General features: G+C 34.0%; 1 protein-coding gene across 2 annotated transcripts; it reads right to left on the reverse strand.

Annotated features, from left to right (window-relative positions):
• Positions 1–650: 650 nt before the first annotated feature.
• Positions 651–25,032, reverse strand: ESD (esterase D). 2 transcript variants are annotated; one of them, XM_081047251.1, is made up of 10 exons: positions 24,830–25,032; positions 21,529–21,573; positions 19,349–19,467; positions 18,704–18,792; positions 14,809–14,907; positions 12,972–13,096; positions 11,818–11,937; positions 10,245–10,343; positions 8,060–8,227; positions 651–890 (listed from the first exon to the last, which is right to left on the reverse strand). In XM_081047251.1, the coding sequence occupies exons 3-10, from the start codon at positions 19,414–19,416 to the stop codon at positions 810–812; spliced, it is 849 nt and encodes a 282-aa protein (XP_080903377.1). In that variant the 5' UTR covers positions 19,417–19,467; positions 21,529–21,573; positions 24,830–25,032; the 3' UTR covers positions 651–809. The 2 variants fall into 2 exon arrangements, with proteins under 2 accessions (XP_080903377.1, XP_080903378.1); XM_081047252.1 differs by having other exon boundaries at positions 24,317–24,831.
• Positions 25,033–27,788: the final 2,756 nt, after the last annotated feature.

Raw genomic sequence — 27,788 nt, forward strand, 5'->3', positions numbered from 1 at the left:
AGTTTGTCCATTAAGTTCTTAAAGGAACACAATATGGTATTACAAAGAGATTGATTTCTTTGTGAGCTCCCCAAGCTACATGTCTACATGTAACTAAGGGAAAAATCTGTGTTCACAGTAACACATGAAACAACTTTATTTACTGGCTATTTTCAATTTCAATCTTACTTAATTCTTGTCTCTTGAGAGATATCCCAAAACCAATGTCCACAGCTCTATTTGGCTCAAAAGATAAGAAAGGAAATATCACTGGATTGGGCTGAGGAAATTTAGCTTCTAATCGTAGCTGTTCCACCAATAACTGTGTAATGATGGGGAATTCACTTAACTTTTCTAAGCCTACTTCATTATTCAACAGTTAACAAATAGTTATTAAATGCCTACTAGAAGCAAGCAGTTGCTAGACACTGGAGATATAAAAATGAATCTGAGGAAGACAGTCCATGCCTCAGAGGCTTAAAATCTGGACAGGTGACGAGTTCAGGCTAAAGTACCTTTGAATCCTCTGTTCCAGAGTTAGCATTCTTATTTGAATTGGGATTACATTCATATTCTGTGACGTCAATACAATGATTTCCAAATGACCTCAAAAAAGCTGTAAAGTATTAGAGATTTCAAAGGTGAACATTGAGAAAATAACTTATCAGAAGCAGGTTTCATATGTTTATTCAAAAGGTGATTTAACTACAGAGTGAAGCATTTTTAGCATTACAAAATACAGTAATGAAATCTTTTTTGAAATCTTTTTTCCCTGCATTTCTGTTTATTACAATTTTTATAATGCTGAAGAGTCTCTTTTCTGAGGTTTTTCATGCATTCAGGTATTTTGCATGATGTCTGATGTGATCAGTAATAAAGGTTGCAATGAAGTAGTAGCTATGATCATAACCCTAGAAGACAAAATAGAGATGATAAGACATTTGTTTACCATTCAGAAACATTAATATTAGGGACTTTAAATATATCTCTCATCATTTAATTTACTTGTAAATAGTCAAAATATTACAACATGAAGAAAGTTTATAATCAACATCAAGCTTATACTATTCTTCAACATTTTTACTGAATAATAAAAAGAGCTATAAAAATATGAAGAAAAATTAAACATTCTGCAAGCCTAGTTTCTAGATGCTGCCATTTTTATGCACAGAGAGGAAATAACATTAAATGTACTGAGTAAATATGTGATTCAACAAGGACTTAAAAAAAAATCAGAATTTAGAGAGCTTAGAAACATGGACAAAAGTTTCAACTCACATACGAAACACATCAACATCAGTGAGGGAATGTTAAAATACAAAATAAGCATACATACACAATATAGAGAAAGAACATGAAAATAACCAAATGCTCTATCGTTGTTTGGGAAGTCAAACAGAGCCATCATAAATCACGTTAAGAATTCCACTTCCTACACAGTAAAAGCACATCATGTTTCTATTTAAGGAAAAAGGAATAATTCATGAAACTCATATATCCTTTAGCAATAAACCAAACTGGGTAAAAAGTTAGTAAACTCTTGAAAACTACCATGAGAAAATGTAATGTGCCAAGCAGCTGAGTTGAAACAGTTACAAACTTATCTGGCCAATTGAAACCACCTGATATAGGTAAATGGAGAGGCAATCCTTCCTCGGCCTGTCACTTGAGTACAAGGTAAGAGGTAGCTTTCAAAGAAAAAAGATCAAGGGTGTTAAACACCAGATAATTTTGGGGACAGTCCCCCACGCTCAAAACACAATAAAAAATACAAACTGAAATAAACTGAAAGAGATAAAAGTCTAAGAAAGATTTTTAACTTTTTAACTTAATTTAGTAAATTGCCTCTGATGGAAGAAAATGGGAATTTTTCTAAGCCCTTAAGAAAGAAACATAGACCTAATAAAAATATCACCTGGGTTTCAGGGAAGAAGGTAGATCCCTAAGGTTTTGATGAATCAGTATGCAATGTATATATTGGGAACAGCAGCTAATAAAGAGTTCTAGTTTAAAGTCATCAAAGTAACTTAAAAGCAATCTATCTTCTATTTTCTGTGGCCAAACCATGGAAGTGAATATGATAAGTGTTGTCAAAATTCAGGGTGAGCCTTGGAATTAACTTGGTTTCACATTTCTCAATGATTAGACAAGTCCCAGATAATAAATTAAATTTAGAGCTAAAGGACAGCTTCTTATATAAAGAAAGAAACTTGAAGTAAAGCACTTTCTACCCATGTAATTCTTGAATTACTACGAGGTTAAATAGGCCCATGAGTTTCAGGCCAAAAAAACTTGTGAAACATAGTACCATATAGCACCTGTCATTTTTCACAGATGGAAAAATGGATCTGACTGAAAATAGGCACAGTTGCAAGCAAGCAGATACCTGAAAACACTCTGTAACAAAACCCTAATGTGACTGAGTATGCTGCATTTTTATACATAGTTTCACTGTATTCAGCACCTTGCAGTTTCAGGCACATAGTGGGTAGTCACCATTTTTGTTATCATTTATTATTAGAGAAATCTCAGGGTAAAGGGTGTACTGCAAGATAATAATGTATTTCATGTATAATACAAAGCAAATGTCCTTTAACTTCCAAAATGATATTTAATGGAAGATTCACCTTTATGAGAAAATGGAAAATGCCTGTCATGAAGGACTAAGATTTTGTTTTTTTGTTTTTAATGTCTACATAAAGGCAAGAGAACACATTTGAACTACTGATGTCCTGGTAGATAGAAGATGCTTATATAATTAGAGCTAATTATGTCACTGTTGACTAGTTTCAAGTTCTATTTATCAAAAAAAAAAAACACGAAAGTGGCTCCTTTCATTATATTCTTTGAGTTGGTATGTCAAGCAGCTTGTCATTAATATATTTAGTGACACTTGAAAGGTTGAAAGGGCCTTACTTTCGTCTTTTACTTCACAGTTTGAATGAAAAACCCTCGTAATAAAACTCTCTTAAGAATATAAAAAGCAGCAGTGCTCCAGCAGCTATAATGAACATTTATTCTAAGACGCAGCATTTGCCTACATATTTTCCAGACCCAATTTGAAAAGCTCAGATATGAATCCTTGGGTAAGTCTCATCACAGTACAAAGAAGAAGGTTGTTGAGAGATATTCATTTGTTTATTTAACAAGCACTTCCTGAGAGACAACTGTGCTAAGCATGGGGTACAGGCATGAGTGAGATATCCCTGCATTTCTGAAAGTCTGTGTCATGTTATTACTCTTCTCTAAAGGGCAGATGCAGAGGCTGAAACAATCTCTGAATCTTCGAAAAAGGGCTGGAGACTTGAGAAGGAAGTATAGCCTTGCTTTGATGTTGTTTCTGGAAGTTTTCATTAGGTCAATGAATTTTTTTTCCTCACTATGTAATTTCAATAACTGAAAATAAGACATACTAGACCTTTCTTCTTCAGACTAAGGTTTGATCTTTGTATGCTGGCTATCAGAATTCTGCTACCTGTGCTTTTTCAATTTAGAATTGCTGAAGCCAAAACAGAAAAGGCAAAACAATATAAGTTAACAACCAAATAAATATCCCTATGCACTACCCTTCCCTCCTAATTTTTTTGACAGTTGATAGAGTACAATACAGACTGTAAGCATTTCACACCATTAAAAAGAGATAAAGGGATGAAATTGGATAAACCATACACGATTATAATAATTTTCTTTCTTCCTCCTTAGAGAACTTTCCTTCTCCTTCCTTAGAGAGTATATATACTCTCTATTATTTTCAGCTAATTTAATGCTTCACAGCTCCCATTTCACAAAGAAGTAGAGTTATGCTATACTTATAATCAAATGATAAAGCAGATGCTAGGACTCTTAAATCTAAGGTAATCTGAAGACACTGCAAGGCAGCCTGAAAAATCTGAAAGGAGCCACTGCCAAGGCACGTCCCTTCAGTTGCGCATTTGATTACAGCAAACCTACACCTCCCTATTCCAGCTTCAGGTTGGGTAGTTCACTCTCAATCTACCCGTGTGGGGAAGGAAGTGAACAGAAAATATGCTTGCGCTAAACACTATGACGATTTCAACATGTGGTGATTTCAACACTTTCCTTTTTTAAAAGAACTGAATGCTTTGTGTTGACTCTTTATTAAGTAGAGCCAACTACGTTTTTTAGTTGCCTGGGATATAAACATTTAACAAATAAATATGTTAATTTATTATTTCCCTCCAAGAATTTCATCAGTGTCCTAACACTATGCTGTTTTTATAACAAACTCCAGAGATTTTTCAGTCTTTGTTAGCGGGCTGAAACTTTACTGTAGTAACAACAGAATTCCCTGGCAGTCTAGGGGGCAGCAGAAGGGGCATGCAGTATCACTAGTGCCCAACAGTTAGTCATTTGGTAAAACACATGGTTTGTTACGTCACGTATAGCTATAGTTAATGTACTTAAACACACTGCTGTGTTTATAATCAAATTGGTATCTGGATTTCTCAAGGTTGGTTATTGATCTAAAACATGTAATTCTGATGATAAATGTTTAAATCAATCTGAAACATTCCATTACTTAAGGATAGATATTCAGAGACAACAAGGTATATATAAGGTATTGGTTTTGACATATTTTCCCACATGATATATATATATATATATATATATATATATATATATATGTATATATATATATACATACACACACACACACATATATATACACACATATATATACATATATTATAAAAAATAGTTTACCTGTTCAAAATATCAAGAAGATTCAAAAAACAGGGAGATTGCTAAGATCTGCTGCGTAAGTGAGACAGACAGCAGGTTATGCACATTTCTCCTGTGCTAGCTCTAATTTCACCCCTTCGCTCCTCAGGACCACTGCTTCACCTGGCTTGGGAATGGTGATACTGATGACATTTGTAGTCAAATGACCTTGTTTCCAGTTCTAGTTCTAACATGAGTTAGCTGTGTGACCTCTGAGGAATAGGTTACTTTTCTGAGCCTCTCCTCACCTGTAAAACAGGTGTACAGGAGTCATACATGAACACTCACAGCACTGTCATACTTCATGGTGAAATACTGAGTTTTCCTCTAAGACCAGGAAGTAGACACGGATGCCCACTTTTGTTACTTACATGCACTATAGTACTGGAAGTCCTAGCCAGAGCAATCAGGCAAGAGAGAGAAACAAAAGGCATCCAAATTACAAAGGAAAAGGTAAAATTATCTGTTTACAGATGATATAATCTTAAATGTAGAAAACCCTAAATATTCCAATAAGCTGTTGGAGATAATAAATGAATTCAGCAAAATGGCAGGATACAAAGTACACACACAAACACACAGACACACACACACACACACACACACACAGAATCAGTTGCATTTCTATGCACCAACAATGAGTAATTTGAAAAGGAAATTATGAAAACATTCATAATAGTATCAAAAAGAATAAAATACTTAGGAATTAACCAAGAAGGTAAAAGACTAATACAGTGAAAACTACAAAACATTGCTTAAAGAAATGAAAGAAGACACAAAAAAATAGAAATTCATCCCATGTTCACCGATTGGAAGACTTAATATTGTTAACAATGTCAATACTACCCAAAGCACTCTACAGATTCAATGCAATCCCTATCAAAATCCCAATAACATTTTTTTTTCAGAATGGAAAACTCATCCTAAAGTTCATATGGAATCTCAAGGGACCCCGAATAGCCAAAACAATCTTGAAAAAGAATAACAAAGCTGGAAAACTCATGTTTCCTGATTTCAAATCTTATTACAAAACTACTATAATAAAAACAGTGTGGTACTGGTATAAAGACAAACATGTAGACCAATGGAATAGAGAGCCCAGAAATAAACCTTTGCATGTATGCTCAAATGACTTTTGACAAGAGTGCCTAGACCATTCAATGGCGAAAGGACAGTCTTTTCAAAAGATAACTAGATCATTTGCATGTGAAAAACTAGATATCCACATGCAAAAGAATCAAGTTGGATCCTTACCTAACACCATATACAAAAATTAACTCAAAATGAATCAAAGACCTAAATGTAAGTCCTAAAGCTATAAAGCTCTTAGAAGAAAACATACGACAAAAGCTCCATGACATTGGACCTGGTAATGATTTCTTGGATATGACACCAAAGGCACAGCCAACAAAAGGAAAAAATAGTCAAATCGGACTTCATAAACATTAAAAAAATTTATGCATCAAAGATAATAGCAACAGAGTAAAAAGTCAACCCACAGAATGGGAGAAAAATATTTTCAAATCATATACCTGATAAATATTAATATCCAGAATATACAGAGAACTTGTAGAATTCAACACAAAAAACAACCCAATTTGAAAATGGGCAAAGGACTTGAATAGGTATTTCTCCAAAGATAAACAAATGGCCAATAGGATATGAAAAGATGCTCAACATCACTAATCATTACGGAAATACAAATCAAAATCACAATGAGATATCACCTCACATTCATTAAGACGGCCACTACAAAAAAAGAAAAAAAAGAAGAAAAGAATAAAGAAAATAAGTGTTAGCAGGGATGTGGACAAATTGGACTTAGGCACTATTGGTGGAAATATAAAATGGTACAGCTGCTATGGAAAACAGAATGTAGATTCCTCAAAAAATTAAAAATAGAATTATATGATCCAGCAATTCCCTTTCTGGGTATATAGCCAAAAGAATTGAAAGACTTGAAGAGATATTTGTATACCCATATTTATTAGCAGCATTATTCACAACAGCTAAATGTGGAAGCAACCTAAGTGTCCACCGACAGATGAATGGATAAACACAGTGTAGTATATACAGACAATGGGATTTTATTCAGCCTTAAAACGGCAGGAAATTGACACATCCCACAACCTGGATTCATCTTGAGAACATTATGCTACGTGAAATAAGCCAGACACAAAGAGACAAATACTGTATGATTCCACTTGTATGAGATACTCAGAGTAGTCAAAATCTGAGACAGAAAGTAGAATGGTGGTTGCCAAGGGCTAGAGGGAAGGGAAATGGGTAGTTAATGTTTAATGGGTACAGAGTTTCAATTTCAGAAGATAAAAAGTTATAGAGATGGATGGTAGAGATGGCTGTACAACATTACGAGTATAAATGTATTTAATGATTAATAACACTTAACTGTACACTTAAAAATTCTTAAAATTTATAATTTAAAAAACTGAAAATAAAGTAAAACAGATGGACAGAATAGGAATGATCTCTCCTAAGGACAAATAAGCTAATTGTGAAAACATTAATGTACCACATGACATACACATTGATCGAGATTTATTCAAACATTTATCATTATAATCATGTGTTTTAGATCAATGTGCCTGCACATTACCATTAAACTTGAATTAAAATGTTTTTAAAATTCAGAACTACGTATAATTTTCAGTGTTTACTTTTCATCCTGAAGTAAAAATTTTGTTTATATTATGTTCCAAAGCTTATGAAGAAATATTTAAAAAAAAAATAAAAGCAGAATTTCTTTAATTAAAACTGTATTAGCATAGTTATTAGGTGAGTACTCAACAGTCAAAAGTATTTCGGTCAAGGAAAATTTGCAAACCAATAATTATTCTTAAACAACTAGAAATACCAAACAGTACAACAGATAGATTAGCAGCTAACTCAGAAAATACATAGTGCACGTGTGTGTGACACAAACAGCACACAGCTTCTGAGGCTAAGATGTGTGCATAGAATAAGGTGGAAGCTTGTCCTTTTTATTTTACTGCAACAATAACTGCATGTGTAAAGAAATATATTCAGTAATGTTGAAGATTAAGTAGTATTCAAGCATTAAACTTCTTGTTACTTAATGTTTTTACAGTGGGACAGAAAACTGCAAATACTTTTCATTGCCAAAACCTTTCCTACTTCTGTGGAATTTGGTGTTGGATATCACTAACTTAATAGGAAGGCTTTAACTTTGTCTTATTATAATTAAAAAATATCTTACTGAGGTAGCATTTCACATTCTAAAATAAGATTGAAAACATACTTGGAATTTTGCTTTTTATTAGTTATTTAAAACAAGCTAAGGTTTCCTTATACTTACCTCTTGTAATCTAAAAACAACAGGGGTTTTCTTTTCTGTACAGGCAGCTATGAAGTTATCTGGTAGTAACTGTCCATCTGAAAGAAACTGGTCATCTTTTCCTTGATCAATTAGTATGTCCAGTTGAGAACCTGAATAGGACTTCACAAGATGAGTAGCATCATAAGCCTATAAAAAAGAGGAATATTGAAAAATAAATTTAAAAGTGTCTAGAGGATATTCTTCAGAATATACTATACTAGAACCAAACAGAAATTTAAAGTCACTTAAGCTCTAAGGCTGATTAAATTAAAAATAAGCTTTTAAGTTGGTTTAAAATCTGACTTCCCTGGTTTTTATTTACAAGGCTTTCAGAACTCTATTTCCCAAATGCTAGTAGCCTCTTCCCTACTTTCAAGCAGTCCGCGACCAGTGGTAAGAATTCTGTATCTCAAGCATTCTTCATAGTATATCCTTTTTTCTCCTAAACCTTTAAGGTTCTTAACCGCCTCTCAAGTCCAAAAATAAAAACCCATAACTCTTTTCTCTGTAAATTCCTCCACAAATTGACTATTTCTTCTAATTCCGTTATCTTTTTCTATTTCCAAATATTCTCCATTTCAAATAAATAGTCAATTTTTTTGTCTCTTTTTTTTAGCTCTAATCCTAGACATAAATACACTCAGCTCTATCTTTTCCTATTGAATATCACAAAATGTCTGCTATCTCCATGAGCTTCCAGGAAGACTTGTAATCTGAATCATATTAACAACTCCTCAAATTTATTATCTGAGCAGTTATCACATTACAATTTTATATTTTACCATCCACCTTTAAATATTGATTATTTGTATCTATTTATTAACCACAATTTTTATGCATTGATCAAGAAAAAACCCAAAATATTTCTCCTTCTAAAGTATCATGCTTTTTAAGACTTACTTTCTTTAATCTTAAAAGGAGAGAGTGGAAAGGGACCTATTAAGTCCAACTAGTTCTAAGTTCTATGATTTCATAATTCTGCATGGCCTCCTTATAGCAATAGTAAATTAAATAATAGTCTACACACAGCATAATTAAGATAATAAAATCTACTGCCAATGGAGAAAAATTATATACTTAGTTTCTTTATAGGTTTCCTATGGCTCTGCCTCTCCCCTCCTTCTCCCAGTCACTTTGTCTTTCCCCCACATCTTCTATTAGACCATAAGGATCCTGTGGATAGGAAAGGGTATTCACCTTCGTGACATAAGATCTCAAACTCTGAACAGATTGTACACGTGGCGAGGACTCAAAACACTGATGTATGTACACTGTCAGTTCTCAAAGTACCTAAATTAATCTTTTTAGCACTCTTCCAGTATAATAAAAATCTAAGCCTAAACAAAACAAAATTCTAATCTAGAGAGTAAAGAATTAACCCTCCAATGTGTTAGAAAGAATTTCAATGACCAATCTTAAAATAGAGTCCATGTGTAAATGACACACAACTATAGGACACAACTGTAAGACTTGTTCCCCCTTGAGTATTTTCTACTTATTAACATGAACATGGTGATGAGTTCATTTATAAAATATTGAAACTCTTAATGGAGTTTGCAAATGGCCCATGTCTACACAAGAGTAAAATGAGTTTCAGGAGAAAGAGCCATTTTTATTTTCATTTTGAAGCATCTGCTCCTATGCTAGAAAAAGCAGTCTTGCTGTTGGGAATATTGTCATAAATGTACATCACAAAATATCTATTTTTAAAGACAAATTTAGAATTTAAAATTCAAATCTGAGAGATGCTAGAGATATACAAAATAATTAAAAAGCTAGGTCTCATGCTTCCTATTGTACAATTGAGGATATAGTTAATAAAAGGCAAATCTGAATTTAGTAATAATATGTGGTATTTTTGAAAATGATAATATAGAAGTAATATTAATTTAGAAATAAAGATAAATTGATCATTAGCAGGAAAAAAATGTAGCCTCAGAATATCTGCCACAATTCAATACAGGCAGAAAGTAGGGTTTTTGTTATATGTTTATACTTTTGTTAAGTATTTTTAGTATATGTGCTGCCGAAGCGAGCACTTTTGTTAAGTATTTTTAACTCTGGATTTATGACTGGGCTAGGAATATAAAGTCTGCAGTATACAGCTTTTAAAACAAATTTGAAAACTTCAGAATGAGTATTGAGACAGCCCTCTATCACCTACCTTCCATTTACTTTGATCTGTTCCCAAATATCCACTAAAGGCCTTTTTGCCCCAAGGACAGAGCACTGGATTGCAAATTGGAGCAAATGCTGAGACAGACTTCAGAAACAAAAGAAATTTAAAAACAAGTTATATGTTGCTAAATCAAATATGAACAGATATTTGCAACTTCCTTAAAAACTCAAAAGTTATTTGCAACTTGCCATGAAAACCCCTATGAACAATTTTCCTTTTGCTATATTATGGGTCTAGATTGTAGATGTCTCCATAACACCACATCTTTTGTGTGTTCTATTAAGAGAGCTAATAAACTACAGGTGTTAAAATAATGCAAAGCAATACATTTCATTTTTAATAAGTAAGGCACAAATGGAAGTTTATATTCAGTTTCTACTCCTATTTTCCATGTAAAATTAAGGTGTAGTAATATAAAACAGTTCATGCCTACCTTTCTGAACAGGTTATTAAATCTAAGACACATTATTTCTCTCCTTTTTAAAAATCAATATAATATTGTGTTCTGTGCAATGTTGTCACTGGATAAGGTGCAGAGATGGAATTTCTCAGTTTCAGAGTGTTTATCAATGTTAGGTTTTATCAATGTCTACTAGCTGTTTTAAAGGACAAAAAAATTCAACTAAATTTGATTTTCTCCCTCAAATACAATAAATTGATTATCTTTATACACAAAAAAGGGGAAAATAAAACACTTATTTAAAAAACCCACTATCATGCCATGAATTAATTCAATTTTATAATAAAGCTTACCAAAAGGAAAATATTTGGTGCCATAGCAAGAAACTGCTATGAGAAATATTTTCATTTCTCAGTGGCACACCACAAATAACTAAGTTCTTCCTAAGGGAAGGAAATGGATTAAACAAATCCTGAGGTCTCTGATAGCCTTGCTATTTTAAAGACAGAAGTGATCTTAAGATGATCACTGCCTTCAACATTTCCTTTCCTGTATGCTGCTCTACACAGTATGACACGCAACGTATAGTGGTTATTCCAACTTGGCTCATTTAAACAAACAAAAAAGTAAAGCTTCAAAGCTTCAAATAAATGAGTAGGAAGGCTGAGAGTAATATTTTTCAGTCAAGCTGCATTCCAATCATCATCAGAGGCATTAAGAACAGAATTCTTAAACTTTTACAAATCATGAATATCTTCTCCCTCAGAAAATCAAAATCTACTTTCCAAAGATATTCCTGGTAAATAAATAAGTAAATGATACATACTGTCACAACAACATTAATAAAGAATAACCGTTAGGAAATAAAAATGCCTAGGAACATATAGTTTGAATTGAAAGAATAAAAGACACAATTTACAATACTTCTAACAGAGCAACAAGAAACCACTGTGATTGAATTCTTATCCTTCTACTTCTGTAGCATACACTGTGTGATCAAATTTCATATTCTTCCCCCCCAACCTCTTGAAATTCCCAAGACTTCTAGAAAAAAGTAGCCCCAATACTACAACAATATCCTAATTTTAATCTTTGAAAATTCCTAATATGATATTATCCAAGAGAGATACTTGTCACTAGAAGCTTCAGTAATCTTACTTTGTATTTTCCAGGATTCTTTAAAGCACAAATCAGAGCTCCATGGCCTCCCATGGAGTGGCCAAAAATAGACATCCTTTGGGGGTCCACTGGAAAATTGGCATTTATGAGTTGGGGAAGCTAGACAAAATTTAATAGTGTGAGAAAAGATATGAGAGAAAATTTAGACTTTTTCAGAGTTATACAAAATTACACAATCAAAACTTCCAAATCAGTCTTACAATGGCATGAACCAGTAAAGATTTAAAAAAGTATTCGGGTAAACAATGGTAATTACATGTCACTGGAGAATATATGGTACATCTTCCTCATGAAGCAACTTTAAGAAGATGCAGAAAGAACTTTAAATGTCCTAAACTCTTGATCTAGTCATTTTACTTCTTGGAATCTAGTCCAAGGGAAAAGTCCTTAAGGGGAAAGAATTATACACAAAAAAAATCAACACAATAATATTTATTATGGTAAAAAAATATGTAAAAACACAAGTATTCTACAATAGAAAAAAGTAAATTATGGCATATGACAGAATATTGTGTAACTATTAAAATTTTTACAAATAGATTAGAATACTGGAAAATATTTTTACCATAAAAAAAAGAACAAGATAAAAAAAGTTTTACAATTATATTGAAATGAGTTATACAAAAAAACCTGGAATATACCAAAACATAGTTGTTGGGGGTGACAGAATTATGGGTGACTAAACTTTTATATTATTGTTTTTGAGTTTTTATGATATGGTACATAGTATTAATTAAAATCATATGAAATTTAGAAAAATGCATAAACTGCACACAAATATTAATAAAAGTAATGCTTTACCACTTATATTTTATAGTGAGTAATCAAGGCTTACAAAATATATCTGAATGAACCAGCTGCCAGAGAAATAAAAAGTTTTTCATCAATTATTTTCTTTGCATAACCTGGGCAGTGATACAGGTATCAATATAATTATTAAACTCTAAAACTGCACTTAGTATTAATTAAAATGGCAAAAAATAGGATTATAATATTCACTAAGATAATTAATAAATATGTGTCAAGAAGATTCAACAATACCATACCCTGGTTTAAAATTCTCAGGACTAGAAAGACTTTATCAAAAATCAAGCTTTTGGCAGTCATCAATTAATAATTACAACATAAATTACCTCCTCTGTTACATAAGAGTACATTCTATAGTTAGTTTTCCAAGGTTCTTCAGTGGCATTCACATAAAACCCAGCACCAGTGCCGAAGTCCCAGCTCTCATCTTCTCCTTTAATGTTGCAGCCACCTATCAGTAAAAAATTTTGTGGTTTCATCTACTCTATCACAGTGGCCCATGTTTAATAACACATTTTTAAATGAATCTCAAAGTTCACTTGCATTAAAGCTGTTCACCACATATTTGGGCTCTCTTCTGCCTTTTGCGGCACATACTTCCCGGCCCTCCTGAGTGGGCTCACGTGACTAGTTCTAGCCAATGAGGTGAGAGAGGGCATGCCCTTCCAGGCTGGGGTATTCACTGTCAAAGTAAGGTGCACTGGCGTTCTATTGATGAAGTTCCCTCCTACATATATTTTGAACATACACTTCTTCACTCTGTTTTATCTGTCAAAGGGTTTATATTCTCTTTTTACCTTTCAGAAATGCATTGAGATTCCTTCTCTGATGACCATCACCCCATGACCAACACTTCCATATCTCTGCTTATCCCTGTGGTCTTACAAGGGAAGGGAGACAAATGCTTGTGCTCAATTCAGTACCATGAATCAACGAATGGGATGTTAAAGAGAATTACACTAATATGTAGAGGAATTTGAGGGAAACAACCTCTTCATAACATTCAGTCTACACATGACATTTTTACATTTATTAAAGTCTTCATTAGGCTCTTTAGCAAATTTTATGATTTTTAAAAATAAATCATTTTTAAAGTTTATTCCTAGACATTTTATATTTTTGATGCTATTTTGAATTAAAATTTTTATTACATCTCTAGCAAGACATGTAATGTCTTGCTTTTGTGTAATATGGCTTGTAAAAGGAAATGCACTTCAAGGCCAGCAATTTAACTTCCAGATAGCTTTTGCTACCATTTAAATTCCATTTCCTGACACTTCTAGGGTCACAAAACTAATTTTAATGATCTGATGGATTAAGTTCTCCAATGTTTGATATTCTCATTTCTCTAATGTAAACATTTGAATCATTTAAAACAAATATTTGTTTAACTATATGATTATTTGGTGACTAACAGAAATGAGAAAATACATAATTATCATGTGATCTATGGAATAGAAAAAATAATTTCCTATGCATTGTATGTTATTTTGACACTAGTGCTAATATGATATATTAATTGAGTTGTTCAATCTCTGTTGTGAAGTGTCTCAACCTGTAAAATGGGAACAGCAAAACTATTCCCTCTCATAAGAGTGATATGATAAGTAAAATTCACAGGAAAATGTATATAAAGTATTTTAGAGTCATGATGTCACTTGAAAGATTAATAGAGATAATAGTAAAAATAAGAAATGAATTTTATAATGTATATATTATTCCACTTATAACTTAGTCTTAAAGATTTATATATATATATATATATGTATATATATATATATATTTTATTAAATTTATTGGGGTGACAGTTGTTAGTAAATTTACATAGATTTCAGGTGTACAATTCTGTATTACATCATCTATAAATCCCATTGTGTGTTCACCACCCAGAGTCAGTTCTCCTTCCATCACCATATATTTGATCCCCTTTACCCTCATCTCCCACCCCCCACCCCCCTTACCCTCTGGTAACCACTGAACTATTGTCTGTGTCTATGAGTTTTTCTTTCTCATTTGTTTGTCTTGTTCTTTTGTTGTTTTTGGTTTATATACCACATGTCAGTGAAATCATATGGTTCTCTGCTTTTTCTGTCTGACTTATTTCACTTAGCATTATACAAGATTTATATTTTTACAAAGGCTTTCTGAAACAAGAATACTTACGAGGACTGGTATCTGGAGCAATAACAACAAGGCCGTGTTCTGAGGCAGCCTGATGATAACCAGATTTTGATATAAAATTCTGTTCTGTGCAAGTTAAACCTGAAGATCAAAAATATTGTTATTCTATATTGCAAATGGTTTATAAACTATATTTTTATACCACAGGAAAAAATCTCACTTGGTATTATCAAAAAAACTTTAGAAATAATTCCGAAGAAGACAATGAAGTTCCCTTTCTCATAAAATTTATAACAGTATTAATCTAAGATCTGTCTTAGGTTAAATGCTCCTATAGCTGTCCTTTGAAAGTCACTCATTAAAGATTCAATTACTAAAATCTTTAGGACCAGATATGTTTGGGAATTCAGAAGTTTTCAAGCTTGTGGAATAGCAATACGGAACATAAAACAAATGTTACAACTCCAGTGGTTTTAATTAAACATGTTACTATTCATGAATCAAAACATAAATGTTCACAGTGAGATAATATCATAGTCATCATAATACAAATAATTTTATATTTTTATATACAAGTAGTTCACAGCAACGAAATTCACCCTAATCATCTTTGTATTCCTCCATGCACTAAGAAGAGAGTAAAGGTCATCAGACACCATCCATAAATCGAGTTTTAGCCCTAGTTTTTACAATTGTTTTTGTCACTTTTCCTACCTCTATGCTTTTCAGTTATGTGATAGGAAAGATGACTTAATTCTCAAATTATAGGAGTCTAATAGTATAATGATGTGAGAATGGCCAAGAATGAACTGGCACTAGATGCCTGAGCTGAACAGCACCTAAACTAACAGCCCTTTTCCAGTGGTCAATGATAAATATCCCACTACACCTGATAATTAGCAATGTCAAAGCTTAGACACACATGATGCAATATGAATTAATCCTTTTGCCGCGATGTTCGTTTATATCCGAATGAATATATCCAAAATTTTTATCCACAAACATGTCATTTATATACAAAGCAGCTCAAATTGTTATTATATGCATACAATAGTCAAAATATCAACTTTTTTTGGTTTTTGTGGATTTCTGACACATTTTGGAAAAAAATAAACTTGAAATTAACTAACGCAGCAAAAGAGTTAACTACAGAACACTTTTCTAGTCTCTATGTATCCCCTAACAGCTAGCTCAGAGACATGAAATGATTGCCCAATAAAGATTAAATTAATAAATAATTATAAGATATAAAACCTGATAAGTATCATTGGATAATGTTATGAGAGTTTATAGTTAAGTAAACAGTTAGGACATACATACTTTCCCTAGACACGGCAAGAGAATAAGGTCCTTGTTTACCATCATGTTCCTTCCCAATACATCTTCCAGAGATACTAGAGCCATATCGTAGTGGAGAACTGTCCCAAGTACTAATAAAACGTTAGCAATTTTGCTGACCTTAACATAAATGTGTTCAAAGGAGGCAGGGTAATATGATAGAAATCATGGGTTTTGCATTTCAGACAGGATCTGTTTCTAAATGTCCCTCAGTCACTTACTAGCCAAACAAAATTAGGCAAGTAACTCAAATATTCTGAGCCTCAGTTCCTTCACTTGAAAAATGGGCATAATATTGTCTATTTTTACCTTATAGGGTAGCTATGAGGATTAGATGTGTAACATAAAGAGCCTTGAATTGCATCTGAGACACAGTACATAGTAACTTGCACAAATCTGTTTTGGAGGCCAGAGAAAAAAAAATTTTTTTTTACATAAATTCTTCGATGAAGGTAGTAGGGACTGAATTGTAGACTCAGAAATGAAGATAATTCTTCCAGTAGGATTATTCTCAAGAGTATGGAGATGGTTACTAATTAATAGCTACTTGATCAACTGCTTATTTTTTATGGAGAGTTGTCTTTTTTGGAACAAATTTATTGAGTTATAATTCAGATGCCATACAATTCACCCATTTAAAGTGTATAGCTCAATGACTGTTAGTATGTTTATAATTTTGCAACCATTACCACTATCTAACTTTAGGACATTTTCATTACCCCAAAAGGAGCCCCATACTCATTAGCAGTCACTCTCCATTTTCTCCTCACCCTATCCCGTTAGCATCAGGCAACCGCTAGTCTACCTTCTGTCTTTATAGATTTGCCTATTATGGGTATTAGATATAAATGGAATTTAACAGTCTTTTGTGAATGGCTTTTTTTACTTAGCATAAAGTTCTCAAGGTTTATGTATATTGTATGTAGCATCTATGAGGACTTCATTACTTTTTGTTATTGAATAACATTCCATTATATGGATATACCACATTTTATTTATCATTTCATCAACTGATGAACCTTTGGTCTGTTTCCATTTTTTTTGCTACTATAAATAATATATGATATATGAACATTTGTGTGCAAGTTTTCGTGTGGACATCTTTTCAATTCTCTTGAGTATACAGCTAATGAAGGGTTGTTTTGATGATTGCCCGGACTTGGGAAAGATACAAATCACTGCAGATGGACCATCTTCTAGAATTTCAGTTTGAATGCTTTGATTTCAGCTAATTTATTAATTTTAGAAATTTAACAATTGATATAATCTTTCTTCATTGATATCCTTCAACTTCCTGGGAAGTAAACCTTCTAAAATTCTTTTGTCATTATTTCTCAAGAGTACTGGTCAATCTTATCTTTTTTCAGAAAATCAAGCCTTAATTTCCAAGGTCTGTATGTTCTTCAGTTTCTCTATAAGGAAACTGTCCTGTCATTTGATGTAAATAAACATTCTATTTTTTTATACTTATACAGCTCAATGATATTTCTTGACCTATTTCAATTTTGATTAAGAATTTAGGGTCTTATTAGTGTATTACCTATTACACAATACCCTGGTCAGAAGACTTGTTCACCCTGTTTATATGATTTTGGGTAATACATAACTTCTCTGGGCCTATAAAATAGTTCACATAATTTCTAAGATCATCTTTAGCTACATAATACTATGTTTCTAAAACAATAAATGTGTAATTTTATTTTTGCTGCTATTGGCAATACCCAATGCTCTTCTAGCAAAATTGGTTTGCTTTTTTTCAATCACAGAAATGGGTTGTTGAGTTAAAATCAGAATGGCACTTCATTTTTACCTTTTAAAATGAAGTATCTATTCTCATTTTTAAAGACTGGTATTCAGGGCTTATCCTTGATCAAACATATGTAAGGGAGGATTTTTAAAACCAATTTGTTAAGAAGCAATTTTAAGGAAACAAAGATAGCACTCTAAAAAATAAAAGATAGCACTCTATGACATAATTTGGTTTCTATGAGTCTCTCCTTGTAATATTTGCTTCCGAAGATGAAGTGCCAACATTTTGTGAAAGAAAAGTTAGCACAGAGGTTCAAAAACCACTAGTGGCAAAACCTTACTCTCACCATCCATTCTATAGTCTTTAACATTTACCACTGATTACGAAGCATTACTGTTATTTCTGATTTTCCAGATTGTTACCAGAAAAGGCCTCTGGAGTCCAATTAAAATATTCCAGCCAATACTATAAAAAGCTACTTATCTGTAGTTTCAAATTAGTGTATCATGGGTGTCCTGGTTTTACCTAATATTGTTCTGAGTGGTAAAATTTCTACAAGCAATGGTTGGGTAGATACAAACTAGGTAAATAATTTTTCTAAGCTCTTGCCACTGAATCCAGAACTTTACATTCTCTGGTAAACGACTTGGTCTAGTTGAAAAAGAAGTGAAATAAATGTAATTCAGTAGGTCTAAAATTATTTTCAGGATAAATAAGAGTAGACTATGACAGGCTTCTAAAGTCTTTTATAAATGGCTTAGAAAGCACACCAATAAGTCAAGATGAAAGAGTAAGATAAACCAGTTGAAAAATAAACTCCTTTATAAAACTCAAATGCATAACACTTACCAGACAGCCAATATAGTGCAGGGCATTTTCCAGTTTCTGCCTTTGGTGGTAAGTAGATAGCAAATTTCATTTTGCATTTCAGTTCAACGCTATAATTTTAACAGTCACAACAACAATATAAATCAGTGCTCCTCATTAGTAAAGACAGAAACAAAATAAGTGACTTAATATCCAAATTAAGTGATTCCACCAACATTGAAGGAATATACCATAGACCTTAAAGAATGGGGCCAACTCAGCATAGTGCTCTATTAACCAACTTGAGCCTATGCTGTATACAAAACAGTCATTTTGGACAGAATAAAAGAATAAATGTAATATCCTCAATGTAATACTAATATTATTAAAAGAAAAGCTTTGTTTTTAAAAAGATGAAATTTTATAAAAATTGAATTCTAAAGATTTTAAATAACATGTTTGCTCATGACCATTGAAATGTACCACCACATCCTGAATTTGCTCTTTATCACTAATATTTTATTAAAATCACTAATATCGTGGCTAACCAGTTTTGATAAAAAACAGGTATTTTTTCCATGTAAAAAAGTAATTCATGCGACAATGATCTTTCATGGGTTTATTTAAAGAATCAAACGGATGGAAGCAAAACAAGAGATATGTAAAATGGCACCTTTCTGTAGTTACCTGTCATGTTCAAAAACTTTCTGCAATCCCCCAAAGCACTTGTTGCTGGAAATCTGTTTCAACGCCATTTTTTTCCTATTAGTGAAGATTAATCTCTTTAATTTGTAGAGAATTAGTTCCTGAAAAATTTGAAAAAAAAAACAATTTTTGGGTAAACTGTTTTTCACCTAGAATTTTTCTTCACATGCTAATTTTCTCAGATAAATAACATAAAGAAACCAACTTTCATATACACATTTTCATTTGTTACTCACTTTAAAAAACTTTAGTATGTCATTACCAATTTACTAACAAGTTTGTGTGTGTCTGTGTGTGTGTGTGTGTGTGTGTGAACTGTCTCAAATTCTTTTTAGAAAGAGGCAGAATATAAATAAGTTACTAATTGATTACATTAGCTTAGAAGATTAAGGATTGTTAATAGCTTACCTGTTAACTGTAACAAGGGAGTCAAAAAATTGGTATGACTGATTATTGTTGATTTTAAAGTGGGAGGAAAGTGATGTAACAATAACGATTTTGATAATAATAACAGGTAACGTTTATTGAACACTTACAGTGTGATAGGCACTTTTCTTTATGCTAAACCAGATCAAATTATTCATCCTATGAGAATTTTTCTGAGAAAGTGATGCACAACTGTTAGATCAATGGTTTTCCTTTTAAAACAAACCAACAAGTTAAACATAAGCCTGTTCTAAGTGCAATTAAAAGTGCAGCTTGTCTTCAGGAAATTTTGAAGTTTCGGAATTCTTTTCTCGCCAACAAATCTTTTAAATTTTATAAATAATTTAAAACTTAAATGTTAAAATACCACATATTATAAATTTATAATAATAAATACGAAAAGAATTGGAAAATCATCTTTATCATAAGTGCCTATTGAGCATAGAGGAGCCACACCACTTTCGATTTGTATCTCTCAAGGAAGGATTTTCTTCCGCTCCTTAATATAAATCAGTAAGTTGTACACACTAAATTAAAAAAACCCTCAGATACTAAGACTAGCTATTACCACTCTGCTAGTCTGCTCAGTAAAATATTCTACTGTATGCTGATCAGATGCAGTATTAGGGTTACTCCTCAGAGGCATATAACAATCGTCTTAAAAAGCTAATTTTGGAAATGTCTGCAAAACACTAAGTAAGATGTTTCAATCCTACCTTTAATCTCATCAATAAATACAAATACATAGTTTTCCATTGGAAAGCTGGGATTTGAACCAGAAAATCTGATGTCAGAGCCGTTATTCTTTGCTGCTATGCTCTCCTGCCTCCCTAGAGGGTCTTTAAATACTCTTTTACTTTGAGACATTCTAAGATTGACTAATTTTATAGGACTTAGGTTACAAACAAAGAAATCACCTTCTATCCACAGGTTTATGCTTTTAATCATAAAAGATAAATTCTTAAACAAACTGCTCACTAGATGTTATTGATTACTGAATATTAACTTCAGCTATTCTTGTTCATAATCCTATCTTAAATAATGAACTAACAGAGATAGATGTATAATTTTAATATATATACACGAGACCAAGGAATAAAATTTATTTGCTTAATTATGCTATAAGGAAATCCTATTTTCTTAAACCTAGTTGGGACTGTCTGCTTTCCCAAAACATGGTACACTGAGCATGTATCTAGTACATAAGCGGTACCAATAATTATTTGTTCAATTAATGAACAATTAATTTTTTAGCTTCTTACTAACAATAATGTGAAAAATTTAAAAATTAGCTTGTTCTTTATCGCTATTATTCTATACTTTGTTATTCATCTATTTTAGTAAACTCTATTTCTTCTGCTCTTTGAATATTCTTTTATTAAAATTCAAAATCAAGTACTTTCTATTTGGCCAGACAAAACAAAGTTAAAATACTGTTTTTTAAACTAGCAGAATGAATTTAAAAAATAAAAGCCTTTTAACTTTTTTCCCCTGGCCACCCATTTTAGAAACTACCTTCAATTATAAAATCAAGAAAAAAAGTTAGGCTCAATAAGAAATATGACATAAGCTAAGAACTACATAGGATATACTATGATTTATGATAGGATACACCACACGATTTATATTTTTCGTAAAAAATTTGGTACGGGCAAATAATATGTTTCAAACCAAGTTATTAGATTTTTTTCATCCAACTTTCAAAGTAGCACACAAGAAATAAAACTTAAATTGACCTGTCCAATTGCTGCTTTTTTGTCTGCATCAAAGGGTAGATAATCCTGGAAAAAAAAGAGACAAAGTAGTTTATAAATGGGACATACTTTTCACAACAAAGGTTATAGAGACATGTATAGTAGAGTACATATTCTCAACAGAGATATTTGCTTTTCCTGAGGTAGGTGATTGTCTACCCTGAATATGGCAGCATGGAAAATGCAGCTGATGGAACAGCACCAACACTTCACCTTGGTCCTTAATCTAATTATCTTAAAATCTATTTGCCACAAGGCCTGGTGTTTGGTCAAAAACTTTTGTTGAAAGTAAGATTCCTATGAAGAAAGCTTTCTTTGTTTTTTTTTTTAATTTTAAATATATATATATATATACATGTATATATATATTTATGTATATATATATATATATATATATATATATATATATTAAGTTTTAAAGTGTCTTTTGGAAGTATAAGATGTAGTCAACTCCTGAGAGTGAAGAAAATAAGAATGAGGACTAGAAAAGTAGAGAAAGATAAAAAGCCTAGATCTGTCTGACCAAGAGTTGTGGATCTAACTTGTTATGCAGAGAGGGAAACAGAGGGAAGAGACAAGAACTTAAGGATTCCTGGGTTGACTGGTTAGGAAGGAAGAACTTGTGAGAAACTGATTGGGCTTATGAATGATGCTCATGTGACCAACACAAACAAACAAATAAGTAAAAATTTACATAGTACATACTAAGTGTCATTTGTCTTACAGATGTTTCATTTATGTTTTAGAACAGATTGTGTGGAAGAAATGGAGTGATAGGGTAAGGTAGAATACTAAAAACTAAAACAACCCCCCTCCCAAGAAAAACCGAAAACAAAAACAAAAAACAATTTCATAGTACCAGTGGGAGTTACACGATTGTCCTAGAAAGTCAATAAAATGAGTATAAATATTCTTTAAACACGAAAGGTTCTCTTAGTGCACTGTACATGCAAACCATCAGGTAAAAAACTATAGGAAATGGTCTTTATTCACAAAGCATGCATTCTCCCAAAAGGCCATATTGTCAAATATTACTTTTCTTCCCTCTAGTTACTGAAGCTAAATGTCATCCACTTCCAGAAATCTGTGTTCTTTGTATTTTCACCCATTCTTTCCTGCTTCCCAAAAGTTTTCTGTATATCTCTCTACCAGTGTTTTTGCTCCCGTTCTCTTGGAATCCTTGGACTTTGTTCCATTTCTTCATTTTCAGTGTGTCCCACTTCACTGCCTCTTAATAACCTACACGAGTTTTCTCAACATCACAGGATTATGGTACTGCTGACCAACCCTTTGTTCAAATACTCTCCTCAGAGAACACTCAGGGTCTGGGTTTTTCTCTTCCTCTTTCTCCTCCCATGGCCCTTTTCTCTTTAAACGCATTTCCCTAATTCCCATTCCCTAAGTTTCAACTACACTTTCTGGGTGAAAGAATCTATCTAAATCTGCATCTCTAGACCCAATCATTCTCAAGCATTAGTGCCAGAATTTAAATTCTTCCTGGACCCTTCTACTAAGATATGCCACTGGCTAGTAAAACTCAACATATCTGAAATTAAGCTTTTATCTCCCAGCTTCAAAACATTTTTTTTTCTTTCCTTTTCTTTTTATCCATGCTTGTCTTGCCCAATCTATGGTCTTAAAGTTACCCCTTCTTTGAATTCCCACTGTCACCATCCTAATTATACCCAAGAAATTAAAACTTAGCCTCTTATTGTGTTTCCTTCATGTATGCCTCACTACAATCAACCTTGTATGGAAGCCTGGGACTTTAATCCATTTAACCTACTGCTCAGTGGATACATACATGTCACATCTTCAGGCCAAATATGACCGACATGAAATTGTTAGTTTAATTAATTTTTTAACATTGTGATAAAAAACACAACATAAAATTCACTGTCTTAATCATTTTTAAGTGTATAGTTCAGAAGTATTAAGTAGATTCTGTCAACTTAAAAAAAACATGGTTAGCTTGTTCACATTAACTACCAGATGAGAAACGCTTCACTACATCCATATATACGTCCATCACATTTTAACTGTGTATTAAGCACATTGTCTTTTCCATCATAAAAATTCACCCGCTTGCCCATATATGAATTATTATTTAGCCTGGGGAATAAATGTAACATCCATGAACTCCAAACACCTTAACTCGGCTCTTAAAATTGTCTTCAATAGTCCCACACTACTTTTATGGCCTCACTTTCTATTTTTGTACTTTTAGTCAAACTCAACTATGTATAATCCTAGTATAGCCTGGATGTTTCTACGGGGTGGGTTTATTCAATGGTATAATGGTTTTACAGCAGGTTCTGGAGCCAGCCTCTCTAGGTTCAAATTCTGGCTTCACCACCTACTATTCGGTTGTTACAAAAGTAATTGTGGTTTAAAAGGTTAAAAACAATTGCAAAAACCGCAATTACTTTTGCACCAACCTAATATCTAATGACTCTGGGTGGGCTGTGTGATTTTGTATGCCTCGATCAATTTCCTAGGGTTGTTCCCAGGACTAAGTGAGTTAATTAACGTGCCGCTTAGAACACTGCTGGCTATGTGAACACAAATGTTCGCTATCATCATTCTCGGTATCTTCGAATAACCTCCTTCAAAGTCTGCTCAGACGCCAGCTCCCTGATGACGCCGTCAGAAATGACCCCAGGACCCTACAGAACTCTGACAGCGCATTTACAACACGAGCAGACGTCCTGCGTTTGCAAGCGCGTCAGGCGATGCGGGGCCCCCAGCCCCCCTGGTGCGTGCTCCTGACCTGCACCCTCGGGTGACCAGCCCTGAGTCGTCGCCCTGACGCGGACCCAGCCCGGGGTGGCCCGCCGGTCTCTGCCTCCTGAACCAAGCAGCTCTAACGACTAACGCTTTCTGGCCTGTAACTCAGGAAACTGGGTACAGTGTATACATTTGCTTCACGGGCTGGTGGTCGCGTGTAAGCGCGGCACGTCTTTATGAAAATGGAAAAAAAAAATCTATGGAAATGTAGCAGCCACGGGATAAACCGGCAGTTTCCCCGCGGGATGCGACACGCCCGAGCGCCCCGGGTTACACACTGTTGGAAGCTCAGTAAAAGAAAAGGGATTTGGACGAGGCGCTGGGCCTCCGGACAAGGTCCGCGCTCCAGCGCCCAAGCCCTCGGCCTCCTGCCACGGCTCGGCTGCGCGCTGGGCCCGGGAAACAGTCTCCACGCTCCCGCCTAAGGGACTCGCCGACGCAGCCGAGACCCAGACAGGCCCAGGCCACCCGGGCCTCTGCGCAGACCCAGTCTTACCTGGTGTGGCTGCGGAGGCGGAGAGAGGAGAAGCAGCGGAGGAAACTGAAAGGCGGGGCCTCAACAGCGCTGCTGCTGGAATCCGCCCTCCATCGGGTCCGCCCACTACAGCTCCTAACCCAATCCCTGAGGCCCTTCTCCTCGGCCCCGCCCACCCACGGCCCCGCCCCGACGGCTCTGCCCCCACTGTCCCCACCCCCTCCAGCCAGCTTTTCCCGGCGGCCCCGAGGAGGAGGCTCCTCCTCCTGCCTCTCGCTGGATTCCATTGGTCAAAGGTCCGCCAGCCTCGCTGGCGTAACCCCTTTCGCGAGGCAGCAGGAAAAGGCCAAGGACCAACTTAACTCGTTGACAAAATTTCCTGGAACCTCTTTGAAATAAGTTGTTTAGAAACCAAGACGTGATTTCAAGCCTCCTCCCCACCCCTAAGTCTTTCCAGTTCACCCACTTGGTAGTTGGGGTTAGAACAACGTCCCGTTTTTAAATCTCCAGAGACACAGGAGCTTCACCAATGGACTCTTTTCTCCCTTCTCTCCATGAAAGTTAGTTGAATTAAATAATAGTTGCTAGTTCATGACTTGCAACAGATATTCCCTTGACCTTTTGCTTGATTTCACCAAACGGATTGTGAGTGTGCTTTGCCTGTTGAGAAAGTTAATCTGATTACAAAAAGCTTAAAAAAATTTTTTTTTAACCAACGGCTGGACTGGCAGATTTTAATATCATCGGAAAGGCAGGGTTAGTTTCATGGTGGTGCAACCTGTAGAGCAGAACAGGATTCCTAGCTCAGAAGGACCTGCATTTGGTTTAATTCTCTGCTTGGTTTAATCTTTCCTGGGCCACATTGTTAATAATTTTTGAACAAGGGGCCCCATATTTTCATTTGCACTGGACGCTGCAAATTTTGTGACTCATCCCGCTGGAAGGACTAATTGGTGAAATAACCTCTATGGGACCTGGTATTATAAATATGTACACTACACAGCAGATTATCTGCCAGAATCAGTCCCGTGGCCCAGGCCCATTTGGCCATAATAAAATAACTTGTACACTGAACCTGTGGACCTGTGGATCAATTGGAACTCAGACTGAAGGTAATATTTACCTAACCAAAACAATGTTTTTATTCTGAGCGTTGAAACGAAGAAGTTTCTTTTTTTTACTTTCTAGTAAGATTTAAAAATATAAATCACTGAAGCTTTTCTTCAAACTGAATTTCACAACTATAACAAAATATCCAACTTTGCAAGTTGTTTAGAACTGATAGGAACTATATATTTTTTCTTTTCCTTTTTTCTTAATAATTTTTTTTTCAATTACAGTTAACATACAATAGTATATTAGTTTCAGGTGTACAACACAATGATTAGACATTTATATAACTTATTAAGTGATCACCAGAGTAAGTCTAGTACCCATCTGACACCATACACAGTTATCACAATATTATTGACTTTATTCCCTATGTACATGCTCATGACTATTTTTATAACTGGCAATTTGTACATCTTAATCCCTTCCCTTTTTTCACCCATCCCTACAACCCCCTCCCCCTATCTGGCATCCATCAAAATGTTCTCGTACATCTATGAGTTCGTTTCTGTTTTGTTTATTTGTGTTTTAGATACCACGTATAAGTGAAATCATATGGTAATTGTCTGTCTCTACCTGATTTGATTTTACTTAGCATAATACCCTCTAGGTCCATCATGTTGTCCCAAATGGCAAGATTTCATTCTTTTTCTATGGACAAGTACTATTCCATTGTATATATGTACCACTTATTCGTTATCTGTTTGTGTATTGCAGGTCACTTGGGTTGCGTCCATATCTTGGCTATTCTAAATAGTGCTGCAATGAACATAGGGGTGCACAGATTTTTTCAAATTAGTATTTTGTATTTCTTCGAATAAATACCCAGAGGTAGAATTGCTGGATCACGTGGTAATTGTATTTCAAATTTTTTGAGGAAGCTAAAACTGTTTTCCAGAGTGGTTGCACCAATTTGCAATCCCACCAACAGGGGGATCCCTTTCCTCATACTCACCAACACTTGTTTATTGATTTATTGATGATGGCCATCCTGACAGGTGTGAGGCGATTATCTCATTGCGGTTTTAATTTGCATTTCTCTGATGATTAGTGATGTTGAGCATCTTTTCACATATTTATTGGCAATCTGTTTGTATTCTTTGGAGAACTGTCTATTCAGATCCTCTGCTCATTTTTAAAGCCAATTCTTTGCTTTTTTTTTTTGGTGTTAAGTTGTATGAGTTCCTTATTTATTTTGGATATTGATCCCTCTTGGGTATATTATTGGTAAATATTTTCTCCCATTCAGTAGATTGTCTTTTTGTTTTGTCATAGTTTACTTCACTGTGTAAAAACTCTTTATTTTGATGTAGTCCCATTTGTTTGTTTTTTTCTTTTGTTTTCCTTGCTCGAGGAGAGCTATGTCATACACACACACACACACACACACACATACATACATATATATATATATAGAGAGAGAGGTCAAAGAGTTTATTGCCTATATTTTCTTCTAGGAGTTTTATGGTTTCAGGTCTGACATTTAAGTCTAATCCATTTTGAGTTTATTCTTCTATATGGTGTAAGAAAGTGGTCCGGTTTAATTTTTTGCATGTGTCTCTCCAGTTTACCCAACACTGTTTATTAAATAGACTGTCTTTACCCCATTGTATATTCTTGCCTCCTTTGTCACAGATGAAATGACCATATAGGAATGTATTTATTTCTGGGTTTTCTATTTTGTTCCATTGATCTATGTGTCTGTTTGTATGCCAGTACCATGCTGATTTGATTATATATACCAAATAGGCCAGCTTTCTAGTTTCCATACATTTAAAGTATAAACAAACAAGCAAACAAATAAGCCAGGAAGCAAACAAGCCACATTCACTAGAAAGTTAGTGAAATTTCAAAGGTGGAAGCACTTTCA

Source organism: Rhinolophus hipposideros, assembly GCF_964194185.1.
Source record: "Rhinolophus hipposideros genome assembly, chromosome: 4".
In the NCBI taxonomy this organism is placed as follows: Eukaryota; Metazoa; Chordata; class Mammalia; order Chiroptera; family Rhinolophidae; genus Rhinolophus; species Rhinolophus hipposideros.